The sequence below is a fragment of the Grampus griseus genome (genome assembly GCF_964374135.1).
Source record: "Grampus griseus genome assembly, chromosome: 12".
NCBI lineage: Eukaryota > Metazoa > Chordata > Mammalia > Artiodactyla > Delphinidae > Grampus > Grampus griseus.
In genome coordinates, this window is record NC_139006.1 from 10,201,545 (window position 1) to 10,219,472 (window position 17,928).

The window sequence follows — 17,928 nt, forward strand, 5'->3', positions numbered from 1 at the left end:
CGGCCGAGACCGGCAGAGGAGGCTGTGCGGAATACTTACTACACCCCTGGCCGACAGGAAGCTGAGCATCTGCAGGGGCTGGCTGGGCGCGGGGCTGGACCGGGCCTCAGGGCTGGCCTTGCAGAAGCTCTTGGAGCAGCGGCGAGAGTGCCTTCGGCGGGACTTCCGCCCTTCCTCGGGGGACTGGCCACGGTGCCTGGGTGCAGAAGAGAGAAAGCTGAGGGTCTTTTGATGGAGAGCATGGCAGAGAGGTGACTGAAGGACCAATAGGATCTGAGGGCAACAGAGCGTGTTTGGGTGTGTCTGTATGAATTACGTGTGCAGCCATCCACACACCCACCCATCCATTCATTGATTCTCTCATTTGTTCATTTGACAAATGTTTATTCGTGTACCTGGCAGTGCTGTGGGGGCCGGGGATGCAGCTGTGAAGACAGGAAGGGTCCCTATCTTGATGTAGTTGTGTGCCTGTGTGATTGTCTATCTGCTTGCCTGTGTCTGTGACTGTGTGTATGTCTGGGTGTGTCCATCTGTGTTTTCATGTGTTTGTCTATAAATGTAGCTGCTTATATTTGTGTGTCTTTGTGTATGTGACTTTACCATCTGTGAAACAGAGGCATCTTATTGACTGTCACCCAAAACTTAAAAAGAAAATATCTGACAACAACGACAAAGATGCCTCTGCAAGCCTGTCTGCAGTGGAAACCAAAGGAATCTCTGACTCCTGAGAGAGGGTGTGTTTGGACTCTGCATTACCTGTGAGCTCTGAGTCACAGCAGTGATGAAAATAACACCTTGTGGATTTGCACGGCACCTGTAAGCCCCTCTTCAGGTGCTTTCACAGTCCCCTCTACAACTTGAAGACATACACGGGGCAGATATTACTTTCTTATTTTCAGATGAGAGAGCTGAGGCTCAGAGATGTTTAGGGACCTGCCTGAGGTCACACAGCTTGTAAGTGGTGGAACGAGGGTCCCCGTGGGAACCAATGCCTTTGGTTCTTGCGCTGGAGTGTCCCTCTCTGCTCTGGGCCCTCCAGGTCACTTTTCTACTGAGTGTGTGGCCCGAGGGCCAGCTCTCAGGTTGCTCCCACCCGTGCTGTAGTGCCTCTCAGCCCAACAGGCACTGGGGAGCTCGGGCGGCAACAGCAGCGGGAGATGTGACAGCAGCAGGAGGGCTGGGGCCAGGGCTGCGATGTAAGCCCTCTCCCGAAGAGGTAAGCTTCGGAGAAGGTAGAGTGGGGCGCGCCGAGAGTCAACAAGCAGGCCCTGCACCGCCCTCCAGCCCAGGCCTCAGGCTGAGTCACACAGACCTGGGTCCTGGTGTCAGCTCTGCCAGTCACCGTGACCTTGCTCGGACCCCTTTGCCCACCAACACGCAGGTTTCTCGGCTGTAAATGTCTGTAATGCAGTTGAGCTCAGAGCGTCAACACCCTCCAGGTAAAGCCCGCTGGGGGCGCCCTGTACTTGAACAAGCATCGTTACTGCTCCCTGCAGTGGCAGGGAATGCGCGTCACGGGGGAGTGGAGGACGTCTCTGTCCGAGGGTGTTAGAGAGAGAACCTATTATGAGCACATGGTCGGGGACTCTGGGAGCACGCAGAGAGCTGGCTTCGGCCTGGACTGGGTGCTGTCAGAAAGCGGAGGTAACTCTCTGACTGGGCGTCTGAGGTCAAGGCTATAACTGGTAAAGGAGCAGCAGTCACTCACGTTTGCCAGGATGGAGAGATGCTGGGTTACTTTTGGGTTCTGGACAAAGTTCCTGTTTTGTCTGGGCTCGGACCTGATTACAGAAGGCTCTTGTTGTTGTCTGGACCACTCAGGCTCACAGAGCAGCCTTGTGAGATGGTGATGCCCTTTGAAGCTGCTGCTGTCCAGCGGGGACACCAAGGCTCCAGGACTCGACACCAGGGGCTGCTTTCTCCTTTCAAACGCTTTTCCACCTGGCTCCACATTCACATCACCTGGAGATGTAAAAATCTCGCTGCCCTGGCCCTACCTCATCTAGATTAGATCAGAATGTGTGGAGCTGGGATCCAGGCACTGGTATTTTTAAAAACTTCCAAAGCGACCACAGTGCAGCCAAAGGAGAGAAGCTCTGGTCTAGCTCATGGTGTGACTGGGGTGATTAAGAGAGAGAATGTATTTGCAGCTGCAGCACAGCGCCTGGCTCGGAGTAGAATTTAGGGACATATTTCTCCTCCTCTTTCCTCCAGACGTTCTGACTTCAGTGGGACCGGGACAGTGAGATTTTTAAACCTTCTCAAGTGACATGACCACGTAGCCAAGTGTGAGAAGCACTTAAGAAAGAATAAAGGAGCCTCTGACATCTGGAAGCTGGCCTGGTACCATCAGGGGGCCCTTGATGTTCCCACTGGTCTCAACAATGTCAAACGCCAGCATCAGCGAAGCCCCACTCCCTCCCCTCACCCACAAGAACCTCTTCCTCTTCTCAGGCCGGGGCAGCCAATGTGTCAGCAAAAAGAGGTTCCAGGTTAGGAGAAACCAGACTCGGAAGGGCCTCAGAGCTAGGTACCTTGTGCTGTGTGGCCTTTCATAGGTCACTTAGCTTCTCTGTGCTTAGAACAACCCTCAGTGAGAGACAGTCAAGTGCAGAGCCAGATGCCCCAGTTCAGTCCTAAGCTCTGTCACTTAGTAGCTAAGTGCCTGGCAAGTTCCTTAACCTCTCTGTGCCTCAGTTTCCTCATCTCTAAAATGGGGATGACAATAGTGCCTCCTTCGTAGGGCTGGAGAGGGGATCACACAGGGGATGAGGAAGAGTGCTCAGCACCTGGACACCGACGCACGGTGTTAGCAAGTCCTGTAGGTGGGGCAGCGGGTCCGTCTGTCTGCAGCCCCTTCTCTACCGGGAAGTGCAGACAGCCTGAGTGCGAGGCGGGGGCGCCCCTCTGCTGGGAAAGCGGCCTCCCCAACAGTGACAGTGGGAGGCAGAGCTGACGGTGACCGCGTCTCAGACGGACTCTGGGCAGATGCTGGGGTGAGGAGGTGCCTCAGGGAGGGGGTTACCTGCTGTCACAGCTTGAGGAGCGGGACTCCGAACTCTGAGACCGCGAGGCGCAGTGGTGATGACGGTGGCGGTGAGACTTTCGGGGCCGGCTTCGCGATCTTGGGGCGGGTGGAGGGTGAGAAGGAACAAATCAGAGGAGAGAGAGACAGAGTTTTTGACCTTGTGACACACATCTTTCTCTTGCGCCTGAGTCACTGTCCCTCCCAAGGTCATGCATCTCCCCCGACCGGCCCCTTGCATCACCCCCCCCCCCACCGCCTGTGTAACCAGCCGTCCCTAACACAAGAGAGCAGAACGGGGTCGCCTGAGGGAGACGGCCTGCCCCCCAGGGCTCTGCTGGGAGCAGAATCTTCACCTGCACACATCACCTCTCCCTCGCCCGAAGCAGGAGTCTCGATTTCACACGGTTTCACGAACCAGTCAGATACCGTAATGTGTGTATCAGTCAGGCACTCAGAAAATACCAACCAACTGAAGGGCATGGGCTAAAGCAAGTGTTTTGTCTCCAGAATAGTGCCGTGGTGCTGTATCTTCTAATTTTTTAAGTGAATATAGAAGTTGAGAGTTTTATGTAAATTATTCCTATTTTAAATGGAAGCTCATTTTTTTTAAAAAAAGACACAGTTTGCGACTAACAAAACACATTTGCAGAATCCATTAGGCCTTTGGGCTGCCAATCTGTAACCTCAGCCCTGGAAAGGTAAGTCTGGATTCTTAGCATGGAGTCAAAAGCCCACTCTCAGAGGGAGTTACAAACGTCGACAACAAAAATTACACTACCAATAACTGTTACCGCTGCCATTAAAACTGGTGCTATAACAGGTTACTTCAGCTTTCTCTCAATAATAATGATGACTCAGAAGTAGCAGTAGCAGTGGCAGTGGTCACTGAGGATGTACAAGGAATGTCAATAGTTTGGGCCAAGTCAGGAAGCCAGTGGGAGTTAGAGATGATTCTATCGTGAGGTACCTTGGTTATCCCAACAAAAGACTCAGGGATTCTGGTAATGTGATCATCAGACCATATCCCTTCCCTGTTTAAAGCCCTCCCATTGTCCTTATGTCAAGTCCAAGCTCTGACCTTGAACCCCAAGCACCTTCAGGAGCCAGCCTCTGCCTAGCTCTCCAGCCTCCTTGCCTGGCATCCAGAGCCCTGGTTTGAAAGGCTCAAGCAACCCCGAGGTGCTTGTATTCTGGCTCACACATTTCCCACATTTTACGATGCCCCGATGGTGGTGATGGGGATGATGGGGATGGGGATGGTGATGATGGTGATGATGGTGATGATGGTGATGGGGATGATGGGGATGGGGATGGTGATGATGGTGATGGGGATGATGGTGATGGTGATGGTGATGATGGTGATGGGGATGGTGGTGATGGTGATGGTGATGGGGATGGGGATGGGGATGATGGTGATGGTGATGGGGATGGTAGTGATGGTGATGATGGTGATGGTGGTGATGGGGGTGATGGTGATGATGGTGATGGGGGTGATGGGGATGATGGTGATGAGGATGGTGGTGATGGTGATGGTGATGATGGTGATGGTGATGGTGATGGTGGTGATGGTGATGATGGTGATGGTGGTGATGGTGGTGATGGTGATGGTGGTGATGGTGGTGATGGTGATGGTGATGGTGATGATGGTGATGGTGGTGATGGTGATGGTGATGATGGTGATGGGGATGGTGGTAATGATGGGGATGATGGGGATGGGGATGGGGATGGTGGTGATGGGAATGATGGTGATGGGGATTGTGGTGATGGTGATGATGGTGATGGTGGTGATGGTGGTGATGGCGGTGATGGTGAAGATGGTGATGGGGATGGTGGTGATGGTGATGGTGGTGATGGTGACGGTGATGATGGTGATGGTGATGATGGTGATGGTGATGATGGTGATGGGGATGGGGATGGTGGTGATGGTGATGGGGATGGGGATGGTGGTGATGGTGATGATGGTGATGATGGTGATGGTGATGGGGATGATGGTGATGGTGATGATGGTGATGGGGATGATGGGGATGATGGGGATGATGGGGATGATGGGGATGGGGATGGTGGTGATGGTGACTGTGATGGTAGGTAACCCGTCTCTAATACATACTGCCTGTCAGGCACTGGGTTCTAAGCATTTTCCTTAAATGGACTCATCTACTCCTCAAAACAACCTACAAAGTGGATTCTCTTATTACTCCTATTTTACAGATGCAGAAACCAAGGCACAGAGAGATTAAACCACTTGCCTAACCTGCAGCCTAGAATGGTTACCTCCATCCTTTGCCCCAGCCTAAGCCGCCCCTCCCTCAGGAAGCCTCCCCTCACCACCACGCCCTCTTTCCTGCACCCGGGCTCCCACCTCACCCAGGGCTTCCATCTGCCACTGCTGTGCTGTGACCTGTCCCACATCTGTCCCCGGTGTCCTGCTGCGAGCTCCTCGAGGCCGGGAGGCACATCTGTCTAATCTCTGTCCTCGGGCCCCGCACAGGGCCTGACACCTGTTAGGGCCTCTCTAAGGGATGCTGAATAAGAGGAAGTAAGTTACGCCAGCGGTCCCGTTTACAAGCCGCTTTAACTAACCATGGATCTTGGCAAGAACAACCACCTGATCTCAGGGGCGTCTTGCGTTTCTTGCTTCTCCTTCTCCTGACTCTCGTTTTTTGGCTTTCACAACCTTCTTTTATGTCCCACTAGTGATTTCTGAGACTCGTCCAACTCTTGGCACTGGGCAGGGTGGCCACCTTGCTGCCCTCAGGCAGGCAGTCCGTGCCTCTGTCATGATCTTCCCAGAACTCTTGGGGTCTGGGCGCAGCCCCCAGCTCAGTGACTGTCTAGACCACAGCTCCACGGACAAGCCATGCTGAAGCCTCTGAGAACAGGCTCTGTCTGTGCTTAGCATGAGCGTATACTCTATACAGATGACCAATGATTGCCTCTTGACGTGAACTGAGCAAGCTTGATGATCGGGAAGTTCTTCCCTGAGCTAACTCACAGCTCTACTGCTTCCTTCTGGAGCGTTCCCCAGGCCCCCGGGGTGGTGCCTGAAATGCCCTCTTTCGCACTGACCTTGGGTGAGGCGCTTCAGGCCGGCAAAGCTGAGCGCCACGCCCTGCTTCCTCTTTTCCCTCCCCAGCAGCCCACTGACTTTCATCCCATTGCCTTTGATTCTCGCTTTAGAAGCTTCTTGGTGGGAGATAAAATGTTAGTTGATTGGAAAACACACTAACATCTGCAAGGGTATAAAGTAGATGGGTTGTAACCAATTTACTTTTAATTTGGCTGGGAACTGAACTCTTCAGGCAGCGCTGGCTGATGTGAATTTCTACTACCAGCTATAAACCGTGAACCAGCTAGGACCCGAGGCCGGGGGTAGGAGCTCCCCTGATATCTCCATGCTCTAAGCCCAGAGGCTGGGGCTGGGACTCACATGCACACACACGTGTGTGCACGCATGTGATCATGTCCCCTTACCCACCTGTACACACACAGCGCACAGGTAAACCCCATCCTGCACCCTCCCTATGAGTAATGCACGCAGATTAAGCGGTGCACACGCCGAGGGCACCGAACTAGCACACAGTAGCAGACAGGGCACCTACATGCATGCTATTCATGCTCACATAAGCATGGGCACACATACGCATTCGTGTGAACACAGATATATACCCCCCCACACACACACTATGCACCTGCATTGCACACAAATGTTCGCACGATGGAAGAATGCACAGGTACCATTTACACAGTGCACGCTACACATATACGCACACCTACAAACGTTACACAACGCACACAGGCACACAGAATTCACACACATGCACACCGTTCACTTTCATGCAGACACAGACACGCATGCATACACACACATCACATACACAACCTTATGCACCCATGCATGACAAACCCACAACTGCAGGTCTACACACAGTTCTGCTTCCCCTTCCTTCTCCCCTCTTGTTCGCCCACCCTCCTCTCCCGGTCCCCACTTCTTTGGCAATTCTAACCCTCTGGCTGTTCACAGGTCACTCCCCCACCTCCCTCCACCTGTTGCAGGTGGAATCTACTTACTGTTTTTTGTGCCTCTTCTCTTCCCTTCTTTTGTTTTTTGGGCTGGAGGAGCTGAATGGGAAATGGCCAGTTAACCGAAAGATGCAAAATTCTAGCGAAAGATAAAGTAGTCAAGATGCTTAACACACGGTGGTCACTAGATTCAGGCAGTTTGGGAATGGACGCCGATCGTTTCTAAGATCAGAGCAGTTCCTGCCAACGTTTTCACCCAGTGGGTTCAGCTAGACACACCAGCCCACACGCACAGACTGGGGATGGGGGACGGAGGATGCTAAGATCAGCTCTGGTAGCTTCACAATAACAGCAGTAGCAAAGATCATCATATCTGCCATGCTTTGAGGCTTTCTTATCAGGTAAGCGCTGTGCTAATACCTCTTGGCAATAATCTCATTTCATTCTCCCTACAACCTATGGGCAGTGGCACATTTAATAAGCACTCATTTTCCAGAAATAGAAACTGAGCCTTAGACTGGCTAAGGAACTTGACCAGGATCACACAGGTGAGCTGGAAAGTGGCCCGAGACCATGGGTCCCCAGGGCCCGTCCTCTTGACTGCTGTCCCATCAATTTCTAAGAGAAAAGAATGGAGTATCCAGGGAGCTGCTCTAAGGCCTCGTGAAGCTGGCAGATTCTGAAACGTTCCGCTCGTGAATATTCAAGTATCTGTTTTCTTTTAAAGTCACAGTACTGGGGTGTGGGCAGAGTGGACAATTACGACTCAGGGTCCCAGCATCATCAAACAGAGGCCCCAGACGGCGAACACTATTTGGTAGTTCAAGCCAGACCGGCATCAGAGGGGCACCAGGAACGTATCACTGACCTAAGTCCTGAGAACGAGAAAATTTGATTTCACCCAACTGAAATCGCACCTTGACATGTGTCTGGGACTCAGCCTGGGAGGTGGAGAGCCCAGGAGCTCACTGAACGATCCAAATTCACATCCTGGCTCTGCTGCTGAGTCGCTGTGTGACATCAGGCAGGTTACCTGTCCTCTTGAAGACCCAGTTTCCTTGCCCTTAAAATGGGGCCATTGCTCAAGCTGTTGGGCTGAGCGGATGGATGACACTGGTTATCAGTGTCTACTTGTTCACCGAATGGATGAAAGGCCTTTGCACTCTGCCAGCTGCTGGAACTGTGCTATTGTTATTTTGGAAGCCACGGAAGGGTGTCCTGACCCTCTATCTGGCAGATTTGGGTTTGAGTTTTGGCCCTGCCACCTTCTGACCGTGTGTCTGTGGACATGCCTGCCACACCTCCTGAGTCTTAGTTTCTTCATCTGTAAAGTGGAAATAATAAGGATATCCACCGCACAGCGTTGTGATGGGGATTAATGGAGATTAAATACACACACGCATGGAAAAGGCTTAGCACAGGATCTGGTTTATAGCGAGTACCCCGCAGGTGGCAGCGTTACGTGTGCTCACCCTGTGCTTCTGGCACTCGGCCTCTGTCTCTTGGCTGGGACCTGGGAAGGCTTTGGTGGCGTGTCTGGGGCTGATGCTTCTCTACATGCCCCAACCCAAGATTTCAACCAACGGTCAAACAGACTCTGGCAAGGGTGGCGAGACCTGCCAGGGAGAGGAATCGGTAGGAGCTGGTCCGGCAGCAGCCACCTGGCCTGGGGGAAACCGAAAGTCTGGCTTGGAACTTTCGGGGAAACCAGATCACGGCCTTCATTTCAGAGGAAACTGAGGCCCAGGAAGATGAAGGGGGCGTGAATGCAGAGGTAGAGGCAGAGAGCTTGACCCTAGATGCTGCCTACACCTGGTTAGGAAAGCAGAAAGCTAAGCAGGTAGCGAGAGGCAACAAGATGCTTACCTGTGCCTTCTCTTCTTGGAGAATGACCTGATTGAGGGCAAAAAAAAAAAAAGGGAGAGAGAGAGGGAGGGAGGAAAGGAGAGAGACGGGGCGGGAGTGAAAGAGAGGAAGGAAGAGGGAAGAAAGGAACGGAGGGAGGGAGGGAAGAAAATAACTGTGAGTCTGAAGTTTCTTTTCCCGGGATGGATGTATCAGTGCATTTGTGATCAGGCTACAGGGGGACCGGGACACCTGGCAAATCCTCCTCCTCTTTTAGATTTGAAGATCATATGGGAAACATTGGTTTGCATTTTGAATTTCCAGGTCAAAACCTACCAGTGTTTCAATGCTCACCCAAATTTGTCAGTAAGCCTGTCCTGGAAAAGGTTGCATGAGGGGGGCCAGAAGAGAGTCCCTCTGCCTCTTCCCTTCCCCCAAGTCTCACTTTGGTCTTTTCTCTCCCTAGTTGTGGATTCTTCATCATCATCATCATCATCATTTTCATCTTCATGGGACAACCGACTTCCACAGGTGGAACTCTTTACTGGTGGCCAGGCTCCGTGCTAAGCATGTCTCACATACAATCTCATTCAATCTCTTCCCCAAACCTGTGAAGTACTATTAACAACCATTTAACAAAGACACTGAAGCTCAGAGACGTTAGTTAAGTTGCCAAGGGCCACACAGCTTCACCTATGTAACGCCGATTCATTCTTCAGAGCCCCACACAGATGTCATCTTCTCCTTGTAGCGTTTCCCAATCCACTCAGGCTGGTTTGGTGCCTCCTCTCTGTTCCCACAAACCCCGGGTGAGCTTCTGAGCTTAGCCTCACTACGGTACAGACTTCTGCGTAATATGACTACCACTTTCCCCACTAGAATGTGAGCAACTTGAGGGCAGGGACTGGGTTCTGGTCACTGTTCTGTTCTCAGGGCCCTGAATCCTAATTCGTGACACACAATAGGTATTCAATAAATAGATGTGAAAAATGGGATATATATATATATTTTTTTAACCCTGAAGCCTTAGTTAATTGAAAGGGGGAAAAAAACGCTCAATGCATCCTCTACCCCTACATCCCAGCTCCAAAAAGTCAACCATCACTAAGCAAACATTTCAAGAACTTGGAGAAAATGGACTAGAATTAGAGTGATGCTCAGTAGATGAGGGTTTGGGAAGAACTGGCGTCTGTATTTCCCCCTCCTAATTCCCCATGTTATGGTCCTTCTTCGCTCTAAACCTCCAACAACCCCTGGGCCAACTGTAGCCCCCAGAGAGAAAGCCTGTTTCTAACCCTCTGGCCTAGTCTCTTTCCCGTGAGAAGAAGCCCTTGAGTAAGAAGCCACCTGGCTCCCAAGATCCTTATAGAAAAATGCTTGTGCTTCGCATCCAACCCCTAAACTGGGACAAACTGCTCAGCATAGGAAGGTGACGACACGGCAGTCTGCGGTCACAGGCAGGCCCTGCCTCGACCCAGGACTCTGTGTTGGGGAAGCTTCGAACACCAAATTAGCAACATTTTACAACTGGTTTGCGCCCACACCTTGTCTTGAGCACAAACTCAGAGAGCATCAGTTGGCGTGTTTGGGCAGGTGGTGGACATAATCGGTGAGACGAAACTGAGTTGAGACCTTTCTGGCAACAAGGGCTGAAAGGCAACCACACCCCTGGGTTGGGAAAAGCCACGTGGGGGCTACTTTGAACGAGAGGGTGAGATGCGGCGGGGAGGGGAACCCAAATGGCCTCTTACCTTTTGTTCTGCTGTGATGGTTTAATTGCACAAATAATCCACCACCCGTGTAGGAAAATTGGAAGATACAGATAAGCAAAAATAAAATATAAACCACTCTTTCCCTGTCATCCACAGCCAACCACAGCAAATACCTGAACTTACCAAGATAGCTTCAAACTCTCTGAGCCCAGGGGGCCACACAAGCTCTTTGAAATGTGTGTAGATGGAGGGGAGCAGGTTAGGTGGGGACACTGCGGCACCTCCGCTCTGTCTAAACGCACAGCAGCTCATCAGATCCAGCTGATGGCTGCCTGTGGGAAAACTGGTCCAATGAAGAGAGAGCTTCTGATTTTACAGAGGAGCAGGAAAACTTTGATTTTTGTATTGTGAAATCTTTCAATTATAAAATGTTGGCTCGGCCCATTAATCACAGATTTGATATAGCCTTCCTGTCTTTTATTTTTCCCCATAAGCATACGTGTGTGTGTGTGTGTGTGTGTGTGTGTGTGTGTGTGTGTATACATGCACATGTGTACAGTGAGCTCCTTTGGGACTGTGTGTCCAGTTCCTAATGCCCCTTAACCACTGTCCACAGGGGTGTATGATCCAGAAGCCATGTTTCTCAGGATCCCATTCTCTAGGACATAGTTGGACCAACCAGCAAGGTCTCTCCTTGGGAATTTGGAATAAGGAACAAGACCGAGAGATACAGGATCTTCCTGTGGCTGGGTCGGCAACATGAAGAGACAGGAACAGGGTGCAGGGTCCACGTCCCCCTGTGTGCACTAGGGGGTTCGGCTTGGGTTGTGTCAGCTTTCCATTCATCGGTTCTAGCCCCTCACTGAGGCCTGGCTGGTCCCTGAGACATTCCTGTCTCCTTAGAACAAATCCCCCTCTGGCCTGAGTTAGCATTAGTGGGCCTCTAGTCCTTGCAACCAGAGTCCCAAGTTAGACGAGATACAAATACACGACAGCACATAGATGAGTATTTTTTATAAATGAAATGATAGGCTTCCAGATGACCTTTCAGTGCCATCCACTGTCACCTCCACCCTCACCCCAGCGGGAACATCCCTGCTTATTTGCAGAGGAGGAAGGACAGTACCTGTGTCTCTTATGTTTCTTGGAACTTTTCTTCTTCTTTTTCTTGACAGGCGATGGGCTATATGATGGGGATCTGCCGGGGAGGGGAGACACACTTCAGAGGGAGGCTTTGAGGGCCAGGGTTGGTTTCATAGAGACCCTTCTCCAGCCCCCAGACATGCCTCAGGTCTTTCAGTACCACACATCAAGGATGATAATTTGTAGAGTTAGTTTGCATTTGTTTCAAATGTTACCATGTGTTTTACTACAGGTATTATCTCATTTAATCCTTCCACACACTTCTTAGGTAGGTACAATTGCTACCCTCCCTTTTCAGACAAAGAAAGCGGGGTTCAGAGAGGTAAAGTGACTTGCCCAAAGACACACAGCTAAGAAGGTGGGTGAGCTGAGATTCAAATTGAAGACTCACTGATCCCAGGGGCTTTGCTCTCAATCACTATAGCACCCATAGCTGCCCTCCTGGTCAGGCCATAAGTATTTATTTTTGTCTGCTGCCCTCTTCCAAAACTGCACATACTGTAAAGGTCTCTCCTCTGCTCCACCCTGTGTCTCCCTGGTAAGACCAAACCCCTGCAGGAGATCTTGCCAGGATGCACTCAGCACGGCGGTGCCATGAAGGGGTAACCCAAGAAACAGAGACGCCCTAGGATCATGATTATGACTCAAGGCTGATGTTCGGGTAACCTGAGTTCCAATTCTGACTCTACCATTAATTTATAAGTCACCTCAGGCATGTCACTGCTCACTCCAAGTCTCCTGTTCTCCCACTGATAAAATACGAAGGTTGAAGCATATCAGGAGCTGCAAACTCAATGCCAACACAGACCTGCCTCTCAGATAGCTTAAATGGATGCAGCAGGTTGCGGGGGGGCGGGGGGGAGCAGGGGAGACAGTAGGGAGTGGTGAGGCCTGTGGTGAACCAGAGAGCACCCGACCCAGGGGTATGGCTGCTTCTCAGATCAGCTGAAGGTCCAAGGTAGGAATGCAGGCCTGGGCTTCTAGAGCTCCTGCCTTTTGAATAGAAGTTGCCAGAAAAACATATTTTCGTATGACATCTCCTGGCTTTAAAATATGGCCACCAATTAAAAAGACAAAAAACACTTTGCAGGTCAAATAAAACATGTCTGCAGGGGTTATGAAGGGTTGAGAAACAATCAGACTTAGGGAATCATAGCACTTGTCCCCAAAGAGTGCTCACTGGACATACTGACTGAATGAATGAATGAATGAATGATGGGAGCCTGATCCCTCTGGTTTCCTTCTTTGACGTGTTCTCCTGTCCATACCTAAAATCAGGAAGCTCAGGCCACTTACCGCAATTCCACCCCTCGCCCTAGAATGGCTGGAACTCAGGGTCTTCATTCACAGTCCGCTCTGGGTCCTCTTTGGGCCTAGCCCCTTAGAACTAGGTGAAAGGGGTGTGGAGGGAATAGGGCCCCAGAAAACCTCGAGTTAGGGCCTGAGTCATCCAGACTCTGCTCTCTGCTGCCCCCTGCAGGCTTCTTCAAATACTGCCTCCAAGGTTTGCTGGGATTTTTAACTCGCCCCTCTAAGGAACATCTCTTTGACCACCCCTTGGGGTGTGGAACACTGAACCTGCTTTTAGTCTAGGGATTGACAGCCTAGAAGAAACTCTGACAATATTTTTAAATACAAAAAAATTAAAAGGTACTGTACATAGAAAAACCTCACAGGGTACAAAAGAGTCAATAGCTGGCCAAAAATATAAAGTCCATTATCCTTGGCATTTGCGTGTGGTGGAAGCAACTGAGGAGCCTGGAATCAAGTGTCTGTAGGTTCTGTCACCTCCTCTCTGAGACTTTATTTTCTCATCTCTAAAATGGGGATAACAGCTATAAGAGAAATGAGTCATGGTGACTAGAGTTGACAATACTGTACTGCTAAGAGACTAGATCTTAAAAGATCTCATCACAAGAAAAACCATTGTAACTATATGAGGTGATGGATAGGTTAACCACAGTTACTGTGGTAATCATTTAGCAATATAAACATATGTCAAATCATGATGCTGTAACCTTGGACTAATACAATGTTATAGGTCAATTATATCTCAATAAAACTGGGAAAAATTTTTTTAATAAAAATAAAATGGAGGGCTTCCCTGGTGGCGCAGTGGTTGAGAGTCCGCCTGCCGATGCAGGGGACACGGGTTCGTGCCCCGGTCCGGGAAGATCCCACATGCCGCGGAGCGGCTGGGCCCGTGAGCCATGGCCGCTGAGCCTGCGCGTCCAGAGCCTGTGCTCCGCAACGGGAGAGGCCACGGCAGTGAGAGGCCCGCGTAGCGCAAAAAATGAATAAATAAATAAATAAATAAATAAATAAATAAAATGGGGATAATGCCTGCCTGCTAGGTCGTGGTCAAGCGTAAAAGAGATCATGGAGATCACAGTGCTTGGTGCAGCCGCTTACATACGTGAGGTCTCCAAAAATAAATAAGTAAGTAAATATTCATGGTCATAACTATGCTTCAGACTAGGCATTTACTATGTGCCAGACACTGAGACAGCTGCTTCCACATCCATTTTCTCACCTAATTCTCATAAAACCCCAAGAGGCAGGTATTTCTACCATTTTATAGAAGTGGAAACAGGCTCAGAGAGGTGAAGTGACCTGCCTAAGGTCACACAGCTAGTTAAGAGGCATAGAGGGGATCTGAACCCCAGGGGAGTCACTGTCTGACTCCAAAGCCCTTATTACCCCTCTTTTGTCCATTCCCCCATCTTCAGTGTTCCACATCCCTTGGGGCCCTCACCTCCTTCTCTTCTTCCGGGTAGCTTTCTTCTTTTTCTTCTTCCCCCTGGAGGAAGTGGGTGGCGTCAAGTCTTTGCCTTGGGAGGCACTGAGGGGAAAACAGAACTGGGTATTAGAGGACACAGGGCTCCCCAAACCCCCAATCAGGGCTGTTGCAGCTGGGAAAGGATCCAGTTCCTTGGAGGGTGAAGGACCCATAGTGAATACTTAATTACCATCTCATGGCTGATTTGGTTACACTTCAGATTAAATGCCTCAAATAAGGAGTTAATGCTGACCTAATGAGACAGATGCTGTACGTTACCCAAACATCAATTGATTAGTTAAATCAGAGTTACAGAGGTTAACTGCTCCTTAATAGATTTATTATTGAATTTGCAAATGGCTCACCTTGGTAAATAAATCAGTTTTTAAATAATTAATCGGCAATTCAGCACCCTCTCTCCACAATACAACGTGTCTGTAGTTCCTGCTGGAAATTAAATAGGAGGCAGAAGGTAGGTTAAGTAGCAGCTGATTATTAAAACTGTATTTGCCAAGGTCTAATGTAACAAGATACATTTCTTATATGGCTTCACGGAACCTCAAAAATCTCCACTCTTCAGGAATAATTATTTGCTGTTCAATTAAATTCAAAGGCTCAGGCTGCAGTTAAATGAAGTCAAGTTATCTCCTTTTATAATTGGGGCAGGCTCCAGGGATTTTTTTTAAAGCACTATCCCATGGCAAAAAGATATGGTTTTGGATGAAAAACTGCTTGGGAATTGAAACATGCCAACCCAGCTGAACCTCTTTGGGAAAACAGATTATTAATAAAATGTTACTATCATTATTAGTAACAACACAGCTACCGTTTATTCACTTATTATGCACCAAATGTTTTATATACTTTGATGCTCACAAAAGCACTTTAAGGGTGTTACGATTTTTTTTAACATCTTTATTGTAGTATAATTGTTTTACAATGGTGTGTTAGTTTCTGCTCTACAACAAACTGAATCAGCTATACATATACATATATCCCCATATCTCCACCCTCTTGCGTCTCCCTCCACCCTCCCTATCCCACCCCTCTAGGTGGTCACAAAGCACCAAGCTGATCTCCCTGTGCCATGCGGCTGCTTCCCACCAGCTATCTATTTTACATTTGGTAGTGTATATAAGTCCATGCCACTCTCTCACTTCGTCCCAGCCCACCCTTCCCCCTCCCCGTGTCCTCAAGTCCATTCTCTACATCTGCGTCATTAGTCCTGTCCTGCCCCTAGGTTCTTCAGAACCATGTTTTTTTTTTTAGATTCTATATATATGTGTTAGCGTACGGTATTTGTTTTTCTCTTTCTGACTTACTTCACTCTGTATGACAGACTCTAAGTCCATCCACCTCACTACAAATAACTCAATTTCGTTTCTTTTTATGGCTGAGTAATATTCCATTGTGTATATGTGCCACATCTTCTTTATCCATTCATCTGTCGATGGACACTTAGGTTGCTTCCATGTCCTGGCTATTTTAAATAGAGCTGCAATGAACATTGTGGTACATGACTCTTTTTGAATTATGGTTTTCTCAGGGTATATGCCCAGTAGTGGGATTGCTGGGTTGTATGGTAGTTCTATTTTTAGTTTTTAAAGGAACCTCTATACTGTTCCCCATAGTGGCTGTATCAATCTATATTCCCACCAACAGTGCAAGAGGGTTCCCTTTTCTCCACACCCTCTCCAGCATTTGTTGTTTGTAGATTTTCTGATGATGCCCATTTTGACCGGTATGAGGTGTTACCTCATTGTAGTTTTGATTTGCATTTCTCTAATGATTAGTGATGTTGAGCAGCTTTTCATGTGCTTCTTGGCCATTTGTATGTCTTCTTTGGAGAAATGTCTGTTTAGGTCTTCTGCCCATTTTTTGATTGGGTTGTTTGTTTTATCAATATTGAGCTGCATGAGCTGTTTATATATTTTGGAGATTAATCCTTTGTCTGTTGAGTCGTTTGCAAATATTTTCTCCCATTCTGAGAGTTGTCTTTTCATCTTGTTTATATTTTCCTTTGCTGTGCAAAAGCTTTAAAGATTCATTAGATCCCATTTGTTTATTTTTGTTTTTATTTCCATTACTCTAGGAGGTGGATCAAAAAAGATCTTGCTGTGATTTATGTCAGAGTGTTCTTCCTATGTTTTCCTCTAAGAGTTTTATAGTGTCCGGTCTTACATTTAGGTCTCAAATCCATTTTGAGTTTATTTTTGTGTATGGTGTTAGGGAGTGTTCTAATTTCATATTTTTACATGTACCTGTACAGTTTTCCCAGCACCACTTAGTGAAGAGGCTGTCTTTCCTCCACTGTATATTCTTGCCTCCTTTATCAAAAATAAGGTGACCATATGTGCATGGGTTTATCTCTGGGCTTTCTATCCTATTCCATTGATCTATATTTCTGTTTTTGTGCCAGTACCATAATGTCTTGATGACTGTAGCTTTGTAGTATAGTCTGAAGTCCGGGAGCCTGATTCCTCCAGCTCTGTTTTTCTTTCTCAAGATTGCTTTGGCTATTTATGGTCTTTTGTGTTTCCATAGAAATTGTTCTAGTTCTGTGAAAAATGCCATTGGTAGTTTGATAGGGATTGCACTGAATCTGTAGATTGCTTTGGGTAGTAGAGTCATTTTCACAATGCTGATTCTTCCAATCCAAGAACATGGTATAGCTCTCCATCTGTTTGTATCATCTTTAATTTCTTTCATCAGTGTCTTATAGTTTTCTGCATACAGGTAGGTCTTTTGTCTCCTCAGGTAGGTTTATTCCTAGGTATTTTACTCTTTTTGTTGCAATGGTAAATGGGAGTGTTTCCTTAATTTCTCTTTCAGATTTTCCATCATTAGTGTATAGGAATGCAAGAGATTTCTGTGCATTAATTTTGTATCCTGCTACTCTACCAAATTCATTGATTAGCTCTAGCAGTTTTCTGGTGGCATCTTTAGGATTCTCTATGTATAGTATCATGTCATCTGCAAACAGTGACAGCTTTACTTCTTCTTTTCTGATTTGGATTTCTTTTATTTCCTTTTCTTCTCTGATTGCTGTGGCTAAAACTTCCAAAGCTATGTTGAATAATAGTGGTGAGAGTGGACAACCTTGTCTTTCTCCTGACCTTAGAGGAAATGGTTTCAGTTTTTCACCACTGGGAATGATGTTGGCTGTGGGTTTGTCATATATGGCCTTTATTATACTGAGGTAAGTTCCCTCTATGCCTACTTTCTGGAGGGTTTTATCATAAGTGGGTGTTGAATTTTGTCTTGATGAGTCTGGCTAATGGTTTATCAATTTTGTTAATCTTCTCAAAGAACCAGCTTTTAGTTTTATTGCTCTTTGCTATCATTTCCTTAATTTTTTTTCATTTATTTCTGATCTGATCTTTATGATTTCTTTCCTTCTG

General features: G+C 48.2%; 1 protein-coding gene across 1 annotated transcript in view; it reads right to left on the bottom strand.

Moving 5' to 3' along the window:
* Positions 1-17,928, bottom strand: part of SRRM4 (serine/arginine repetitive matrix 4) — a gene marked incomplete at both ends in the record, with an annotated part of 161,763 nt that overhangs the window by 24,517 nt on the left and 119,318 nt on the right. The window contains 6 exons of the mRNA XM_082667848.1: positions 40-196; positions 3,026-3,124; positions 7,097-7,147; positions 8,915-8,941; positions 11,732-11,803; positions 14,504-14,590. Of these exons, the coding sequence (XP_082523974.1) occupies positions 40-196; positions 3,026-3,124; positions 7,097-7,147; positions 8,915-8,941; positions 11,732-11,803; positions 14,504-14,590 (493 nt within the window). The remainder of the gene's footprint in view (positions 1-39; positions 197-3,025; positions 3,125-7,096; positions 7,148-8,914; positions 8,942-11,731; positions 11,804-14,503; positions 14,591-17,928) is intronic.